Source organism: Malaclemys terrapin, chromosome 10, assembly GCF_027887155.1.
Source record: "Malaclemys terrapin pileata isolate rMalTer1 chromosome 10, rMalTer1.hap1, whole genome shotgun sequence".
NCBI classification, from domain to species: domain Eukaryota; kingdom Metazoa; phylum Chordata; order Testudines; family Emydidae; genus Malaclemys; species Malaclemys terrapin.
The window spans coordinates 12272487-12288657 of record NC_071514.1 but is presented as its reverse complement, the minus strand read 5'-3'; the positions used below and the strand labels follow the sequence as shown (position 1 = coordinate 12288657).

General features: G+C 48.4%; 1 protein-coding gene across 1 annotated transcript in view; it reads left to right on the top strand.

The window, feature by feature from the left end:
- ST8SIA2 (ST8 alpha-N-acetyl-neuraminide alpha-2,8-sialyltransferase 2) overlaps window positions 1–16171 on the top strand; it is a 46745-nt gene extending 30574 nt beyond the window's left edge. Inside the window, exon 6 of the mRNA XM_054041128.1 lies at window positions 13663–16171. Within this exon, the coding sequence (XP_053897103.1) occupies window positions 13663–13948 (286 nt within the window). The 3' untranslated portion in view covers window positions 13949–16171. The remainder of the gene's footprint in view (window positions 1–13662) is intronic.

Here is a 16171-nt window from a genome sequence, read left to right as displayed (position 1 = left end):
ACAGCTGAGGACTGTCCTCATCTACCATTGCAACACTGCATGGAGATGCAACATCATCAGGTTGTGGAAACGCTGAGGAATTGGTAATTGTCCTGCAGGCTGGGATGGGGTGCTCAGACGTGGGCTCGGCTATGAAATGCAGCACTGTGGTGTGGACTTGGCGCTGGCCCTACTGCTCTGGCAGAGAGAGCCAAAGAGAAGGCAGAGGTGGTTAGTCGCGTCGTTTGTACAAGGTGCTCCGGTGCTATGTGCCAGGTGAATAGATTAGATTCATGATGGATGGATGGATGGATGGATGGAATAGAGGAGAAGTTGTCACCTGCTTTGTCAGTGAAGCCTCAGGTGAGTGGGAGTTAGCTGTGAGATGTATGTGTAGTTCAGGTCAGATGAGCAGCAGTTTAGGCACCAAGACAAAGGGGTTTATTAATGCAGGAGTGATGCTTCCATGTAAACCAAAGAGGGAGAAAAGGAGACTCCACAGAGTACTGGGCAGCTGGGCCAGGATCCGTCAGTGTGGACTATTAGAGGTGATCCAAGCTTTGCTCTCTGAAGGGGAGTCAGCAGCAGCCCCTTCCTTCCAGATGTTTTTTCCCCCGTACCTCCCTCTCCTGGGATGTGAATTTGTGCACCCACGTGTCTGCACGTGCACTCCCCTCCCACCGCCGCTTTGTGGCTTTGCCTCCCCCACCAGCGTTGTTTTTCCTCCCAGAGTGGTGTTGTCCGTTTCCGTACGTTTGATCCGTTGATCTGCGCTTCGTAGAGCCTTATCCCAGCCTGGGGGCGCAGAACAGTCAGCACTGAGTGTGCACTCAGGGCAGCTCCTGGGAACACACCTGAGGGCCGGCGTGTGCAGGAAGGGAGCAGGGGCTGGTTTTCAGCAGAAACAAACCCAAAGGACTATTGAGCGCACGTTTGCACAGGTATGTGACTCAGAGCACTGCCACCTGAGCAGACAGCAGCCTCCATGGGGCCCTTTGGCCCGACAACAGGGAGAGGAGGATCCTGCTGTCTGGATGAACCACAAATTGGGATCAAAACGAATTCCTGCTTTCGCTTGGCAGGGCGGTGGTTTCCTTGGGCTCAAAGGATTCTCAGGCAGGACAGTCACTATCCAAGGAAGGGGGGGAAGGATCCCACAGGAGGCACAAAATATAACCCAAACCTTGAGCTATTTCCAGCTGTAATTGACTTACTTTCATCTGTCAAAATAAAATTAAGCTCCTGTAATAAGCCCTTTAAATCAACAGGCTGCTAATCCTATGATTGCAGCGCGTCCCTGTGCCAGAAACTCCCCACAGGAGATGCTGCGTGAAATATTGGCAAGGGCCTCGTGGTGTCTCTTGCTGGGAGGAGAGCAGGGCGAAGGAGGAGCGCCATGGGCCAGTCTGATAATGGATCTCGCCTACTGATGCTGCAGCTCGTTCGCTGGTTGGCCTGGCCCTGCAGGACGGCTCCTTGCAGCAGCAACCCATCAAGCCGGGCTGGAGGTCTCCGGCACACAGAGCAAGCCAAATGGAGGCCTGTCAGGGCTTGACAGGGAGCTGATGGATATTGTGCTCTCCCGTGTGTCTCCCGAAATAAACCAGATGCAAGGCTGGCAAGAGGAGCCGCATTCGGCCTGCACGGTGCAGCTGCTAGAGAAGAGGCGCTGGCGATCCTAAGTGAACGAGGGGATGGAGGAGCCACAAAGCGTAAACGCCCTAGAACCCTGGGGCCTTGGAAGTGCCAGGCTAAGAAGTGCTTCGGGCAGCCCCTAGGTGGCGTCTCTCGGTGCAATTGGGGATGCGTTCCCAGGGCCTCTTTCTGTGCATGCTCCCTTGCTCTGGGATCGAGTTCCCTGCCAGTAGATCTTGGTGACTATTCAGGATACAGAAAGTGACAGTGTAAGGAATCTGGTGGGATCTGCTGGCAAGGGGGAACCACACCAGGACGCTAGGAAGGGATGTCCTTCTCTCAGCCTTCTGACAATGCTTCCTGTGACCGCGGGTGCCCAGCCAGACAGTACCAGTCAAATCAGGAGGCAGATGCACTGCCCAGTGCTAGGATGGGTGCCCAGTAAGGCCATGGCACTGGTGCACTGCCCGGTGCTAGGATGGATGCCCAGTAAGGCCATGGCGCTGGTATACTGCCCGGTGCTAGGACGGGTGCCCAGTAAGGCCCTGGCGCTGGTATACTGCCCAGTGCTAGGACGGGTGCCCAGTAAGGCCCTGGCGCTGGTGCACTCCCTGGTGCTAGGACGGGTGCCCAGAAAGGCCATGGCGCTGGTGCGCTGCCTGGTGCTAGGACGGGTGCCCAGAAAGGCCATGGCGCTGGTGCGCTGCCTGGTGCTAGGATGGGTGCCCAGTAAGGCCATGGCGCTGGTATACTGCCCGGTGCTAGGATGGGTGCCCAAGAAGGCCAGAGCATTGGTGCACAGGAGCCTTGCAAAGGGAAGCTGGATATATATTGACCGGGCATAGACTGCAGATCCTAAGTACCACATTGGCCTCCCATTCACTGAGGCTCTGGGCTGCCATTAAACTCAAGGCAGTCTTTTCTCCCCTTCCAGTTTCAGGCAGGCTCAGTGGCATGACTGGTCAGAGCTACAGCAGAGCCACTGGGCTACTTAAAGGCTTCAGGGGCCAGGAGACGCAGCCATTGAAGTGAGCAGCACAAGGGCAGAATCGCTGGCTCTTCCCGAGACTAGTCACGTCTGTAATGAGCATGGCAGGGACGAGAGGGGACGAGGAGAGCTGGCAGCTGGTTCTGAACAGAGCTAATTCAATTACAGCCACAGAGTCAGCTCGACCCCACCAAGAGGATCAGCCCTGCAGCTATGAAGGCAACAGACTGACCTGCCCTCTCACTCTGGCTCTCGTACCTATCAGCCCAGTAGCAGGAGAACAAGCCTGCAGACTGAGAGCTAATGAATGACTAATGCTGCATCATTGCAATCCTGACTCCAGGTCACCCTCAGGGACACAGGGCTAGATACAGGCACTTCGGAGGGTTAGCCATTAGCTGGCTTGGAAAGAAGCTGGAGAGCAGCTGGCGGGTGAATTTCCAGTGGGACCACAATCGCTGCGCTAGCCCAGGAGCACGGCTGAGACTGCGCTTGTTATTGAACCTTCGCAGGGCCGGGGTCTGCACAGGATAGCAGGGATGCAGTGACCGTTCCTGAGGAATGTTCAGAACTGGCTGTGAGGGTAAAACATCTTGGGACTTGTGAGCTTGGAGCCAGCTTGAGCTGAATGTCACCAAGATAGGGCAGGGGAGAAGGAGCTGTGGACTGTCTGCCAGCCACGCAGCCCTGACGTTTGGAGTTACTAAAGATTCCATAGCACTCTTTGGAGAGAGAAAGTTGTGTCTTAGGCACATTCCAGCGATGGTAAATAAATTCCTCCTCCGGTTCCACCAGATACATTATAGTTCCTCACCCCCTGTGCCCCGCTAACCAGCTTCTGTCTTCCACCCAGAGAAGGCTGCATTCCAGTGGTGGCTGGAACAAGATCTCGCCCGGTCATGCAGAAAGCACTTTGGAATCCTTTGGAAGGAAAGGCACTGTTGTAAATGTAAAATACTGGTTATTATCGTCCTCCCCGATGGCAGCCGAAACATCACTCCTCTGGCTAGGAATGTGCTTGAAATGGGCACCCTGAGGGCCGTGCTGTGGAGCAGGGTCTCGGAAATTCCAGATGATTTGTGGAGCAGGCAAAGGGGGCGTCTTTATGCAGTCAGACATGACAAGCTGCGCATCCCCAGGGTTTGGATGGGGTTCTAAGGCAGGAGGCCAAAGGAGCATGAACATCTTGACATGGGGGAGCAGGGAAGGGGAGGAGGAGACTATCGCAGTTCTGAAATGGTATTTCTACCTAGCAATAAGAATAGCCCCACCTAGAAACATGGGGCTCAATCCTTCATCACACCTGCAGCCAGCACTCCTGGGCAGACCTGGGGCCATGAGGTTCCTGGAATGCACAAGCACTTCTGAGTGATTCTGTAAAACGCCCCCTGATCAAGCTGGCAAGGGGCGTGCAGAATTGAGAGGTTCTCTCGCAGGCTGGAAAACAAGCCAGCCACCTGACGAGTCAGCTGTGAGTGGCTCCTAAGAGCCCTGTAATCTCATTGCCAAGCAGCTTGTGTTAGAGATGTACATTTGCGGGAGGCAGGAGAAAAGAACAGCGTGGTGGAATTTAACTGGCTGTGTATGTGGAGGTTTGAGTAACTATTTTTATAGAAAGTTGATGGACACATTTCATTGTCTATTCTGGCATTGTCACTATACCCATCACCATGGTCTCCAGGTGCTGGACCATTTCTAATTTTATTGGCTTTTTATTAACACCCTCTGTTAAAAAATAGATAGATCAATATTAGCCCGAACCTACTGGACGGGATCTCCTTTTAGGTCCAGCATCAGAATAATGAGTACGATTCATGTGAGCTCTCTGAGGCAGGGACCCTCCTTGTGTTCTGCTTTTTGTACAGACTTAGCACCAAAGGGGGCCTGGCCCATGGCTGGGTCTGCTCAGCACTACAGCCACACAAATAGTAATTAATAATAATGATGAGTGACATTCATCCCTGTGCACAGGGGGTGCACCTACGCAAAGTCTGTGCACCACTGATGTTCTCGAAATAAGTCGTAAAGTGGGATTGAAGTGGGGCCTCGGGTTTGCACTGTCCCACCTGTAGCCTGGGGCTTTATAGATGAGGTCCCAGCTTACAAGATGAAGTTAAAGCCAAGACATGACAAAAGAAGCAGACGGGGTGGGGGAGTGGAGAGGCAAAGGAAAGTCATAGGAGGGGGATGTCTCTGCACGTGGAGTGCGAGGGAAAGGCAGGCAGGCGTAGAGCTCTCTTGAGAGTCACTTTCCCTCGCTCTCCTCTTTATGTTGTGAAATGTACACAGTTGTCACTGCAAAGGACTGAGGTGAGTTTCAAAGGAGGAGTTAGACCCACAAGGAGTGAGTTGTAAGGAAGGATCTGAATTCTGAATGAAGAGAGAGCGGCTGAATGGCACGTAACAGCTTCTACGTACAGTAAATGCCCAGCTGTTTACTTTCAAGGCGAGAGACGCTGTGTGATGGCTTCTCTCTCCTCAACTTGATTTTGTGTCTGAGATGGGCCTAAGCCACACACTTTGAATGCGGTTGTGGATTCCAACCTCTGCACCGTGGGGGGGTTTGATCTGGCTTGTTAGACAGTTAGGGCCAACTGTAAAATTCAGATCCTGATCCAGCTTTGGAAACCAAATTCCTGCCAAAGTTAAAGGGGCGTTAAGGGGATCTGGTCCCATTTCTAGTGACTAATGCAAGTTTGATTGTTTTATGTGGCGTTCAGTTATTACACAGTTAAGGGTGGTAGATTAAGAACCTAGATTGACAGACGGAATAGGTCTGCCAGATGATAGCTTGGTGGAAGGATGGTTGCTTCTATATTTGAGGTGCATTCTGATTATGTATAATAGCAGCCACAGCGTTCTAGGCAGATAATGGGCCAGATTCTGTTCTCAGCTACACCAACATCAATCTGGAGTCACTGCAGTAGATTTACTCCAGGTTTATACCAATGTAACTGAGAATAGAATTTGACCCACTGATCTGACTGGTGTATATAGGGCACACCTATAGAAAGTTTCTGCCAGTCAGGGACCAGCTTCTCCAGAAGAATGTGTTTGATTTTTTTTTTTAATCTCACTTTTATGAATAAGTTGGTTTTAAAAGACCTCGGGTTACATTTATTTATTTATTTATTTATTTATTGTGACTTTCATCACTGAAAAACGGCAGCGGTCGCTCCTATAACCTGATTTCTTGGCTGACCTGAGTTTCTTATACTCGCTCCAGTGGCATTCGCCTATCACAGGATTTTTCTGTTCACCTGAAAGGATACACGCAATCCAACCCAGGCCTTTGTAGGACCCATCAGCATGGGGATCCGACGTGATGTTTAGCTGCAAATCAGCTCTCTCTGTTATTGAAACAAACAGCTTGCAGTCCCACAGTGTTGTCTGGCTGTGCGGAACTTTTCCACACAAATTACGGACAGGCTTTATGCAGAGTGATGCTAAGCAGAGATGAGTGTAAGGGAAACTTGTGAATCCTATTGATGTGCAGGGTGGAGGAACCGCCACCATCCTCAGTGGAGGCTACAGTTTCACGAAGGAGAGTGACAGAGTGTTTTCCATCCTGGAAGCTCACAGGACTTACTTTACAATACAGAGGCACTGCACAGAGATCACTTCCTCCAGGGTTGGGATACAATCACTTCTGGAGTGGAACATACCAATAGTTGAACAGCACACAGTAATGCTATGCAACATTTTAGGAGACATGGTGAAAAGGAATACTGCAGCCACTGGAAATTGAATTGGAAATTGACATCAGCCCAGTGTCCTGGTTAGCTTCTAACTGGGGCAGTTATATTTGGTCTACTTTGGGGGGAAAACCAGTGCCATGGGACCTACCAGTGACCACAGGGCTCAGGATCTCTGTTTTAAGTCGCCTACAAAAGATAGTCCCTCTAGCAATGCCACACAGGAACAATTGGTCTCAACCAACATCACTCCCTACAGCACAAGACTTCTGGGGCTTTATTTCTTGAAGCTATTGCCTTTTTTATTACAATCAAGTATCCGTTTAATAGTGAACAGATCCGCCATAAGGGGCTGCATCCTGTCCTTACAGGACAGACATGATGATCTAACAGGGTTTTTCATCAGTAACTATTGTGGATCCTGTACAAGAATTGTTTCAGGCAGCTTTTGCCTGATGGCATTACAGTTTCTATTACTCACCCAGGCCCACCTAGACGTCAGCCCGTCTCTATGTGACTGCTTCAGCCTCTGACGATTTATTTACATAAATGCCATACGGCTACCTTCTGAAGAAAGTCCAGGCTGCCAGCATAGCTCAGGGAAGGGAGGTCTCAAGTTGCAGACTTTGCTCTTAACTGTCTCCTTTAATTGCTGTCTGCTTCCATAAAACATTACACTTAATAGTTATGGTGATTGGAGTAGCCAATTTGAAAAATAATTACTGCCTTCCTCAAGATTACCTCGCCTCCTAATTAAAATCCCGGACCTCGCATATTAAAGGTGTACTATTGACACAGCATCCCATGTGCGCCCAGACAACCTCATTTGGGTTTGCAGAATTAATTAGTGTTTGTTTCCGTCCCCAGCTGTTCTCCCGTATTGGGAACAGCACATTCACCGGCAATGTGGATGCTGTCTAAATTGACCAGAGCAGCGAAAGAGATAAGAGAATGATTTGTTCCTGCATAACTCATGCGGCTGCTGTTACAAGCTGTTCATTAAACAGTGCCCCTGTGTCCTTTCCAGACATCACCGGAGGAGTTCTCGGTGCCCGCAAAGTAGGACGAGATGCATTCACCATAGTCCAGCCGGCGTCGTAGCTTGAGTGCTTTACAGTCCTTGAGCTTGTTCCTTTCAGCACATCCATCTTCTTCTCTGTCTCCAGAAGGGCCCAGAGTTGGAGCCTCCCTCCCACCTCATCCCAACTCTTTAGCACTAAGGCAGCAGGCATCTCTGCCTCCCGGCACCAGCAGATCCCCGGACATTGTTTTTCATAGATTCATAGATTCTAGGACTGGAAGGGACCTCGAGAGGTCATCGAGTCCAGTCCCCTGCCCGCATGGCAGGACCAAATACTGTCTAGATCATCCCTGATATACATTTATCTAACCTACTCTTAAATATCTCCAAGAGATGGAGATTCCACAACCTCCCTAGGCAATTTATTCCAGTGTTTAACCACCCTGACAGTTAGGAACTTTTTCCTAATGTCCAACCTAGACCTCCCTTGCTGCAGTTTAAGCCCATTGCTTCTTGTTCTATCCTTAGAGGCTAAGGTGAACAAGTTTTCTCCCTCTTCCTTATGACACCCTTTTAGATACCTGAAAACTGCTATCATGTCCCCTCTCAGTCTTCTCTTTTCCAAACTAAACAAACCCAATTCTTTCAGCCTTCTTTCATAGATCATGTTCTCAAGACCTTTAATCATTCTTGTTGCTCTTCTCTGGACCCTTTCCAATTTTTCCACATCTTTCTTGAAATGCGGTGCCCAGAACTGGACACAATACTCCAGCTGAGGTCTAACCAGAGCAGAGTAGAGCGTAAGAATGACTTCTCGTGTCTTGCTCACAACACACCTGTTAATACACCCCAGAATCATGTTTGCTTTTTTTGCAACAGCATCACACTGTTGACTCATATTTAGCTTGTGGTCCAATATAACCCCTAGATCCCTTTCTGCCGTACTCCTTCCTAGACAGTCTCTTCCCATTCTATATGTGTGAAACTGATTTTTTCTTCCTAAGTGGAGCACTTTGCATTTGTCTTTGTTAAACTTCATCCTGTTTAACTCAGACCAATTCTCCAATTTGTCCAGATCATTTTGAATTATGACCCTGTCCTCCAAAGCAGTTGCAATCCTTCCCAGTTTGGTATCATCCGCAAACTTAATAAGCGTACTTTCTATGCCAATATCTAAGTCGTTAATGAAGATATTGAACAGAGCCGGTCCCAAAACAGACCCCTGCGGAACCCCACTCGTTATGCCTTTCCAGCAGGATTGGGAACCATTAATAAAAACTCTCTGAGTATGGTTATCCAGCCAGTTATGCACCCACCTTATAGTAGCTCCATCTAAATTGCATTTGCCTAGTTTATCGATAAGAATATCATGCGAGACCGTATCAAATGCCTTACTAAAGTCTAGGTATACCACATCCACAGCTTCTCCCTTATCCACAAGACTCGTTATCCTATCAAAGAAAGCTATCAGATTGGTTTGACATGAGTTGTTCTTTACAAATCCATGCTGGCTGTTCCCTATCACTTTACCACCTTCCAAGTGTTTGCAGATGATTTCCTTAATTATTTGCTCCATTATCTTCCCTGGCACAGAAGTTAAACTAGCTGGTCTGTAGTTTCCTGGGTTGTTTTTATTTCCCTTTTTATAGATGGGCACTATATTTGCCCTTTTCCAGTCTTCTGGAATCTCTCCCGTCTCCCATGATTTTCCAAAGATAATAGCTAGAGGCTCAGATACCTCCTCTATTAGCTCCTTGAGTATTCTAGGATGCATTTCATCAGGCCCTGGTGACTTGCAGGCATCTAACTTTTCTAACTTGTTCTTTTTTTATTTTATCTGCTAAACCTACCCCCTTCCCATTAGCATTTACTATGTTAGGCATTCCTTCAGACTTCTCGGTGAAGACCGAAACAAAAAAGTCATTAAGCATCTCTGCCATTTCCAAGTTTCCTGTTACTGTTTCTCCCTCTTCACTAAGCAGTGGGCCTACCCTGTCTTTGGTCTTCCTCTTGCTTCTAATGTATTGATAAAAAGTCTTCTTATTTCCCTTTATTCCTGTAGCTAGTTTGAGCTCATTTTGTGCCTTTGCCTTTCTAATCTTGCCCCTGCATTCCTGTGTTGTTTGCCTATATTCATCCTTTGTAATCTGTCCTAGTTTCCATTTTTTATATGACTCCTTTTTATTTTTTAGATCGTGCAAGTTCTCGTGGTTAAGCCAAGGTGGTCTTTTGCCACATTTTCTATCTTTCCTAACCAGCGGAATAGCTTGCTTTTGGGCCCTTAATAGTGTCCCTTTGAAAAACTGCGAATTCTCCTCAGTTGTTTTTCCCCTCAGTCTTGATTCCCATGGGACCTTACCTATCAGCTCTCTGAGCTCACCAAAATCTGCCTTCCTGAAATCCATTGTCTCTATTTTGCTGTTCTCCCTTCTACCCTTCCTTAGAATTGCAAACTCTCTGATTTCATGATCACTTTCACCCAAGCTGCCTTCTACTTTCAAATTCTCAACGAGTTCCTCCCTATTTGTTAAATCAAGTCTAGAACAGCTTCCCCCAAGTAGCTTTTTCAACCTTCTGAAATAAAAAGTTGTCTGCAATGCAGTCCAAGAATTTGTTGGATAGTCTGTGCCCCGCTGTGTTATTTTCCCAACATCTATCCAGATAGTTGAAGTCCCCCATCACCACCAAATCTTGGGCTTTGGATGCTTTGGTTAGTTGTTTAAAACTAACAACTTTTGTAGGGTTGCTCCTCTTGCTGGCACTGATTTTTTTTTCTACCATTAAAACATTTTTTTAAATGACATGAAACGTCAAGCATTATTCAGACTTTTCCCCATTTCAGTACCTCTGTTTCCTCGTGCTCTTAGCAATTGGGCAATTTCAAATCAAGCAGCCAAATCAAAAGCTCTCCCTTTCCAGGGTACCCAAAAGTGCAAACCAGAAACCACACACATCAGGCGTTCACCCATTGGCTGCAGGGTTGTCCGATCTCCCCCTCTAGGAAATGCAGATGAAGTGCAGGGGAGCTCATGCCCATCTGCTACTGTGTACTCCTGCCCCAAGGCCCCAATTACTAAATCCCTTAAGTCAGTGTTTCCCAAACTTGGGACACCGCTTGTGTAGGGAAAGCCCCTGGCGGGCTGGGCTGGTTTGTTTACCTGCCGCATCCACAGGTCCGGCGGATCACGGCTCCCACTGGCTGAGGTTCGCCACTCCAGGCCAATGGGAGCTGCTGGAAGCAGCGACCAGTACGTCCCTCGGTCCGTGCCACTTCCAGCAGCTCCCATTGGAACTGGAGCAGCGAACCGCGGCCAGTGGGAGCCCGGCCCGCCAGGGGCTTTCCCTACACAAGCGGTGTCCCAAGTTTGGGAAACACTGCCTTATGGTATAGCCACAATGCAAAAAGAACCTCATAGCAGCAAGTCTCCGAGCCTGGGGTCAACTAGCTCCAGCTTGTGGGGCTCAAGCGATAGGGCTGAAAATAGAGCGTAGATGTTCCTGCTCGGGCTGGGGCCCAGGCTCCGAAACCCAGCAAGGGGGAAGGTCTTAGACCCCAGGATCCAGCCTGTGTGAGAACATCGACACTGCTAATTTTAGCCCAGTAGCACGAGCCCTGCAGACCCGAGTCAGTTGACCTGGGCGCTCAGATGTGCTGCCGTTGGGTTTGTTTTGCAGTGGAGACCGATCAAGTCTGTCTACACCGCAGTTAGAAGTGGGGCTTCCGCATGTGTCGATTTACCTGAGCTCGCGTGGATCTAGCTAGCTCACCTGATAACAGCAGTGAAGGCATGGCCGCACTGACTAGCTGCTGGAGGACATACCCAGGGTCCTGGGTGGGCTTGGACAGCCCATGCTGCCATGGCTTCACTGCTGTTTTCATTCGAGCTACGTAGATCAAAGCAAGCTCAGCTACATCTCCATGTATTGCAGTCACATCTCTGACTGCAGGGTAGACATACCCTTGAAGGTTCAGCTGTCCCTATGACTGGGACATTGGGTATAATTTCGGGCCTCCCATCCTTTGCAGTGGAACTTTAACAAGGCTGTGGTCCGTTCATAGGTTTCTTGGTATCTATAAACAAACAACCCCTGAAAAAAATACCTCTGATAGGTTGTGATGCAGCCAGTATTCTGCTTTGTGGGGTCGTATGACGGCCCAAGGTGTGGCACAGTATAAGATACTATTAAGATGCCAGTGCTAGCCCGGCAGCGGTAGTGGAGGGAATTTTGAGGCTGTTAAACTTTATGGCATAAATTCATCCCTGGTGTAACTCCACCAGTGCGAATGGATGAATTTGGCTTTACGGGTATCTCCAGTGTCACTGGATTACAGTAACTTCCCTGCTGAATGACTTTCCCCGGCTTCTCAGTATTAAATGGCTGTAATAATAGACCATTTCTCTCGTTGGCTGTATCGGTCTAATGGCTGCCCTCTGGGCTGCCGTGTAAAATACACAGGCACAGCTGTTTCATGGCCACCTGTAGGATAACCCTGTGCTGCTTTACAATAGCAACGTTTGCTTTTCTCTTACTACAACATATGGGGCCAGGCCGAAGCTGCGGGGACAATGCCTCTGAGCAGGGCTATTCAGAGGCAGGCGCACAATGCCCATCACCAGGTTTCTTTCCCTGTCAGACCCTGGAAGCATCACCCCTCTAAATGCTGTCTGGCGAGCAGATGAACCATTCCAAGGAGCACCATCTTACCAAGGCATTCCTTCCAGAAAGGTCGCAGCAGAGTGCTTTGCCATAGCCAGCAGTCACCGCCGCTAACCTACAGGAAAGCAGGACTGTTTTCCCAGCATGCCCTTAGGGTTCTACTCCATATTAGCTACACTTACAAAATTCTACTCACCAGCTCACTCGGGAGTGTCATTTTTTCCCCATCTAGTAGAAGGCAGACAAGTAGGTTTTATACCTGAGCTGCTAAATGGTCATGGCTCCTCCGCAAAGCTCATTTACAGGGTTGAGGCTCAGATCCTGCACAGGGATACACCTGCAAGGAGTCCCACAGAAGTCAGTGGGAATGCACGCAAGTGTAAGGGCCTGCACTGTGGAGCGGGACCGGAGAGGGCAAAATGGAAGTTCAGAATGCTGAGTGACCTCCCAGAAATGCTGCACAGAGCTGCCAAACCCTGCTCTGCATCTCCTATCAAAAGCCCCGTCAGCCTTGCAGAGGGACTCGCCTGAAACTAGGCTCTTCGAAATCCCAATTACACATAATCCATGGGCATCTAAAGTGAACATACCCTATGGCGGGTGTTTGAACAGGCTGGGGACGTGCAAGCCAAGCATGATCACAGGCGAGCAGCAGCTGTGGGCACTACAGGCAGTTCTGTCTGCAGCCAGGGATGTCAGCTGTAGAACATGTGTGGTTCGGTAGGGAAGGGATACACCTTGGGGAGATTTCCCCTCCCCCCCCATCCTTTTGATGACATTCCTTTCACAGTACTCACTGCTCAGGAAAGCAGGCAGATGCTCCGTGCTGTCAAACTCCAGGAGCAGGCAATATCCATTGTGAAAATACAATATTACTGCAGTATTTTCTAGTCACAGCCCAAAACGCTACCACTTTCAACAGGGCTTCTGTTGTATCTTGACCCACTGCAACAGGATGCAACGTCCACCCATCTTCTCTGTCATCCTTCATGAAAAATAATATAGTATTCAACGGTGCTGGCCCCAAAGCACTGCTGTAACACTAGTGCACGCTCCTGCTCTATGCACGGTTACTCCAAAATGCTGTGGTATGTTCTGACAAGGGACCACAGAGGTGAGTGCTGGCTTTAATAGTCTACAGTTCAGTGTTTCTCCAGCTCTTCACCTCGGCAACCCCTTATTCAAAGTCAAAAATGTTCAAAACCCCATTACAGTTGCTAGAGAGTCAAGACATCATGCATCAGTGATAACAATGGGCTGCCTATATAATCTACATGTGAGTGTGTGTTTCGAGAGGTTGACAGAGACTACTTGACCTGTCTATAGTATTGGTCTTCTCTGTTGTAAGGAAGATGATTATGGACTGAAATACTGTGGGCCACTACTGTAGGAGATTTTTTTTTGTAAGGGATTGAAGAGAGGTAAAGCATTCAGACACCACAGTGACAAGTGTGTTGTAAATTCCTAGACAGAGAGACAGCTGCTCAGTCATGAAGCGAACCCAGCAGTAGTTATTTCTTGGCCAGCAGAACTGCTACATCAATCAGCCATCTCTCACTATTGAATCTGTCTTTGATGTAGCTTGGGCAGAGGAAGGGAAGGGGAGAGTATGTGACATGTAGGCTGCGCACAGTGAGTCTTGCTATGGCTTGAATAACAGGATTTGGTTTTCTTTCCCTTTCCAGGTACTGGCTAACAAACAAAGTGCACATAAAACGACCAACCACTGGCCTGCTCATGTACACCCTGGCCACGCGCTTCTGCAACAGGATCTATCTCTATGGCTTCTGGCCTTTTCCCCGGGATCAGAACCAGAACCCCGTCAAATACCACTACTATGACAGACTGAAGTACGGCTACACCTCCCAGGCCAGCCCTCACACCATGCCCTTGGAGTTCAAAGCCCTAAAGACGCTGCACCAGCAAGGAGCCTTGAAACTGACTGTCGGAGAGTGCGGTGGGGCCACGTAAGACAGGCGTCTGTGGCTCACGTTCCTGCAGGCTACACACCACGGGAGAAAGGGTGAGCGGGAGAAAAGGTTGAGCAGTGGCTAGTGGGGTTGGTTTTCTTTGTTAACGTGCAGAACAGTGACAAAAATATATATACGTGGTGCCTATATATATTGACCTGAGTATTATAACTGTTTGGTGTTTGGTGACAGACAAGTTACAGGAGAGTCTGAAGCTGCTGCCCGTGCTCGAGGCTTTGCCTGGGGCTGGTTAGGCTCAGAAAGAAGTTAGTTCTACAACGTCAAAAATGCTTGAAGGTCACCTTGGTTTTTCAGAGTACTTGAGGGTGATGGGTAAATGTTAGGCCATGTGTGTGACTGGTCCAAGGTGGGTAGTTAGGGTCTGTTTGGCCAAGAATCCAGGTGCTGGCACTTCCCAGTATTCTTGGCTTAGTGCTAATAATGGGGTTGTGGGGGGAGTGGGGAGGGAGCCTTTGTTTGTGGCTAAACAGCTGAGAGGTTGCCTGAGTGACTGGACAAGAACTGAGACACGCAGCAGAGCACCGTGGTCCCTTCTCCGCAGCAGAGCTACCTTACTGCCTCCCGATGAATGGCACACGACATCGTCCAGATGGTCACCAGTTGAGATCTATCCCACGTGGTTTGGTGAGAAGAACGCCACAATCAGAGCAGCCTGTTTGGAAAGGCCACTGGACTCTGGACAGAGCCCTTGAGATGCAGTATGAGACTCACCCTAGTGACTGTGACTCCAGGAGACACCGGAGGGGGCTCTCAAAGGCAGGCTGATTTGAATGAGGTTGGCTGTCAAACGAGTTCCGGGAGCAGGAGACAACACAGGGGCTAGTGAAGATCAGACTGGGCTGACGCTCTCAGAAGGACGCTGTGTTTATGGTTTTTAATTCCTCTCCTACAGAACTAATAGAAAAAGCGAAAACACTGGAACGTAACAGGCGGGCTGCTGCAAACCAGTGCAGTCAGTGCTCAGTCTTACACTGTGCCCGAGTCAAAGGGACCCAGCATCTGCTAGAGCTCATGAAAACCATAAGCACATTGTAACTCCTGGTTCCCAATCACTACCTGTTAAACAGCCCTTTCTCCTTCCTACTCCAAAATTAATAATGGGCCTAAGTCTCATCTAAGTAGAATGCTCAAAAGTGAGGGTTTAAAAGGATCCTGTCAAGATGAAATCATACAGGTGACGTTCATGTCTGAGCAGAGAACCACCAGGAGCCTGTGGACTACTTAAGACCCAGCTAATCTTTATTTTGAAGACTTAGGTAGGACTTAAGTGGGTACTGTATATAGCTATCAAGCTGGCCCTCCGCACACGGGTGAATTTCACCCATAGTTTAAATAAATCAGTCCCTTCCCTGCATTACTATTACTACTTACAGTAAAAAGAGTGAAGTCGTTCTTAAAAAAACAAATTCGCTTTCCACTTACTTTGTTTGTTTGTTTGTCACTGAGACTAGATTGATCTGGTTAGTCAATTTCACTTCCTGTTTCTATTCCAGTTTCCTTTCCTAACTCTCATTTGTCAGCAGAAAGCAGTTTGGGTTACAAAGAATACAGAAGGCTTAATTTAAACTACAACAGCAACAAATGGCATTACAGAATGTGGTCTTTAATTGTGAAAGAGTTCCTGGTTGTATTAGTTTTTTTGTTATCTACATGCCTACATTGTGGGGTTCAACTACTTGACATTGTCCCTTTGAAATCTGAGTGCCGGCCTCCATAACTTTTAAAAGATAAAACTATATGTCATGTTTATGAACAAAAAATTGCCATGCCTGTAAGACTGTCTAGTCTACTAATTAGTGTTCGACCAGATTCACATTAAGGTGCAGGTAACCATTATGGATTAACCTGCCTGTAGGAGACGTTTCTTCCTAACCCAAGGAAATTATATCTCTTATTTTATTTTTAGGCCCAGATTTTTAAATTCATCTTGATATTCTGAATATACATCCTACCTTGTACCTTAATATAATTACTTGTCTTTTTTGAGGGATGGGAAGAGAGTAAAAAGAAAGAAACATCAAAAACCAAATCTGTTTTATGATCATGAGATCATTACGCAACTGAGTAATGAATGGTCAATCAAGACAGACCATCTCCTCTGCCATTCATGCCCAGCTAGAAGGCCGTGGTGGCTAAAGGTGAAGCCACGGATTCTTAACCTCAGCTCCCTACCTTTAGCGAGTGGCCCGAGGCCAGGTAGTGA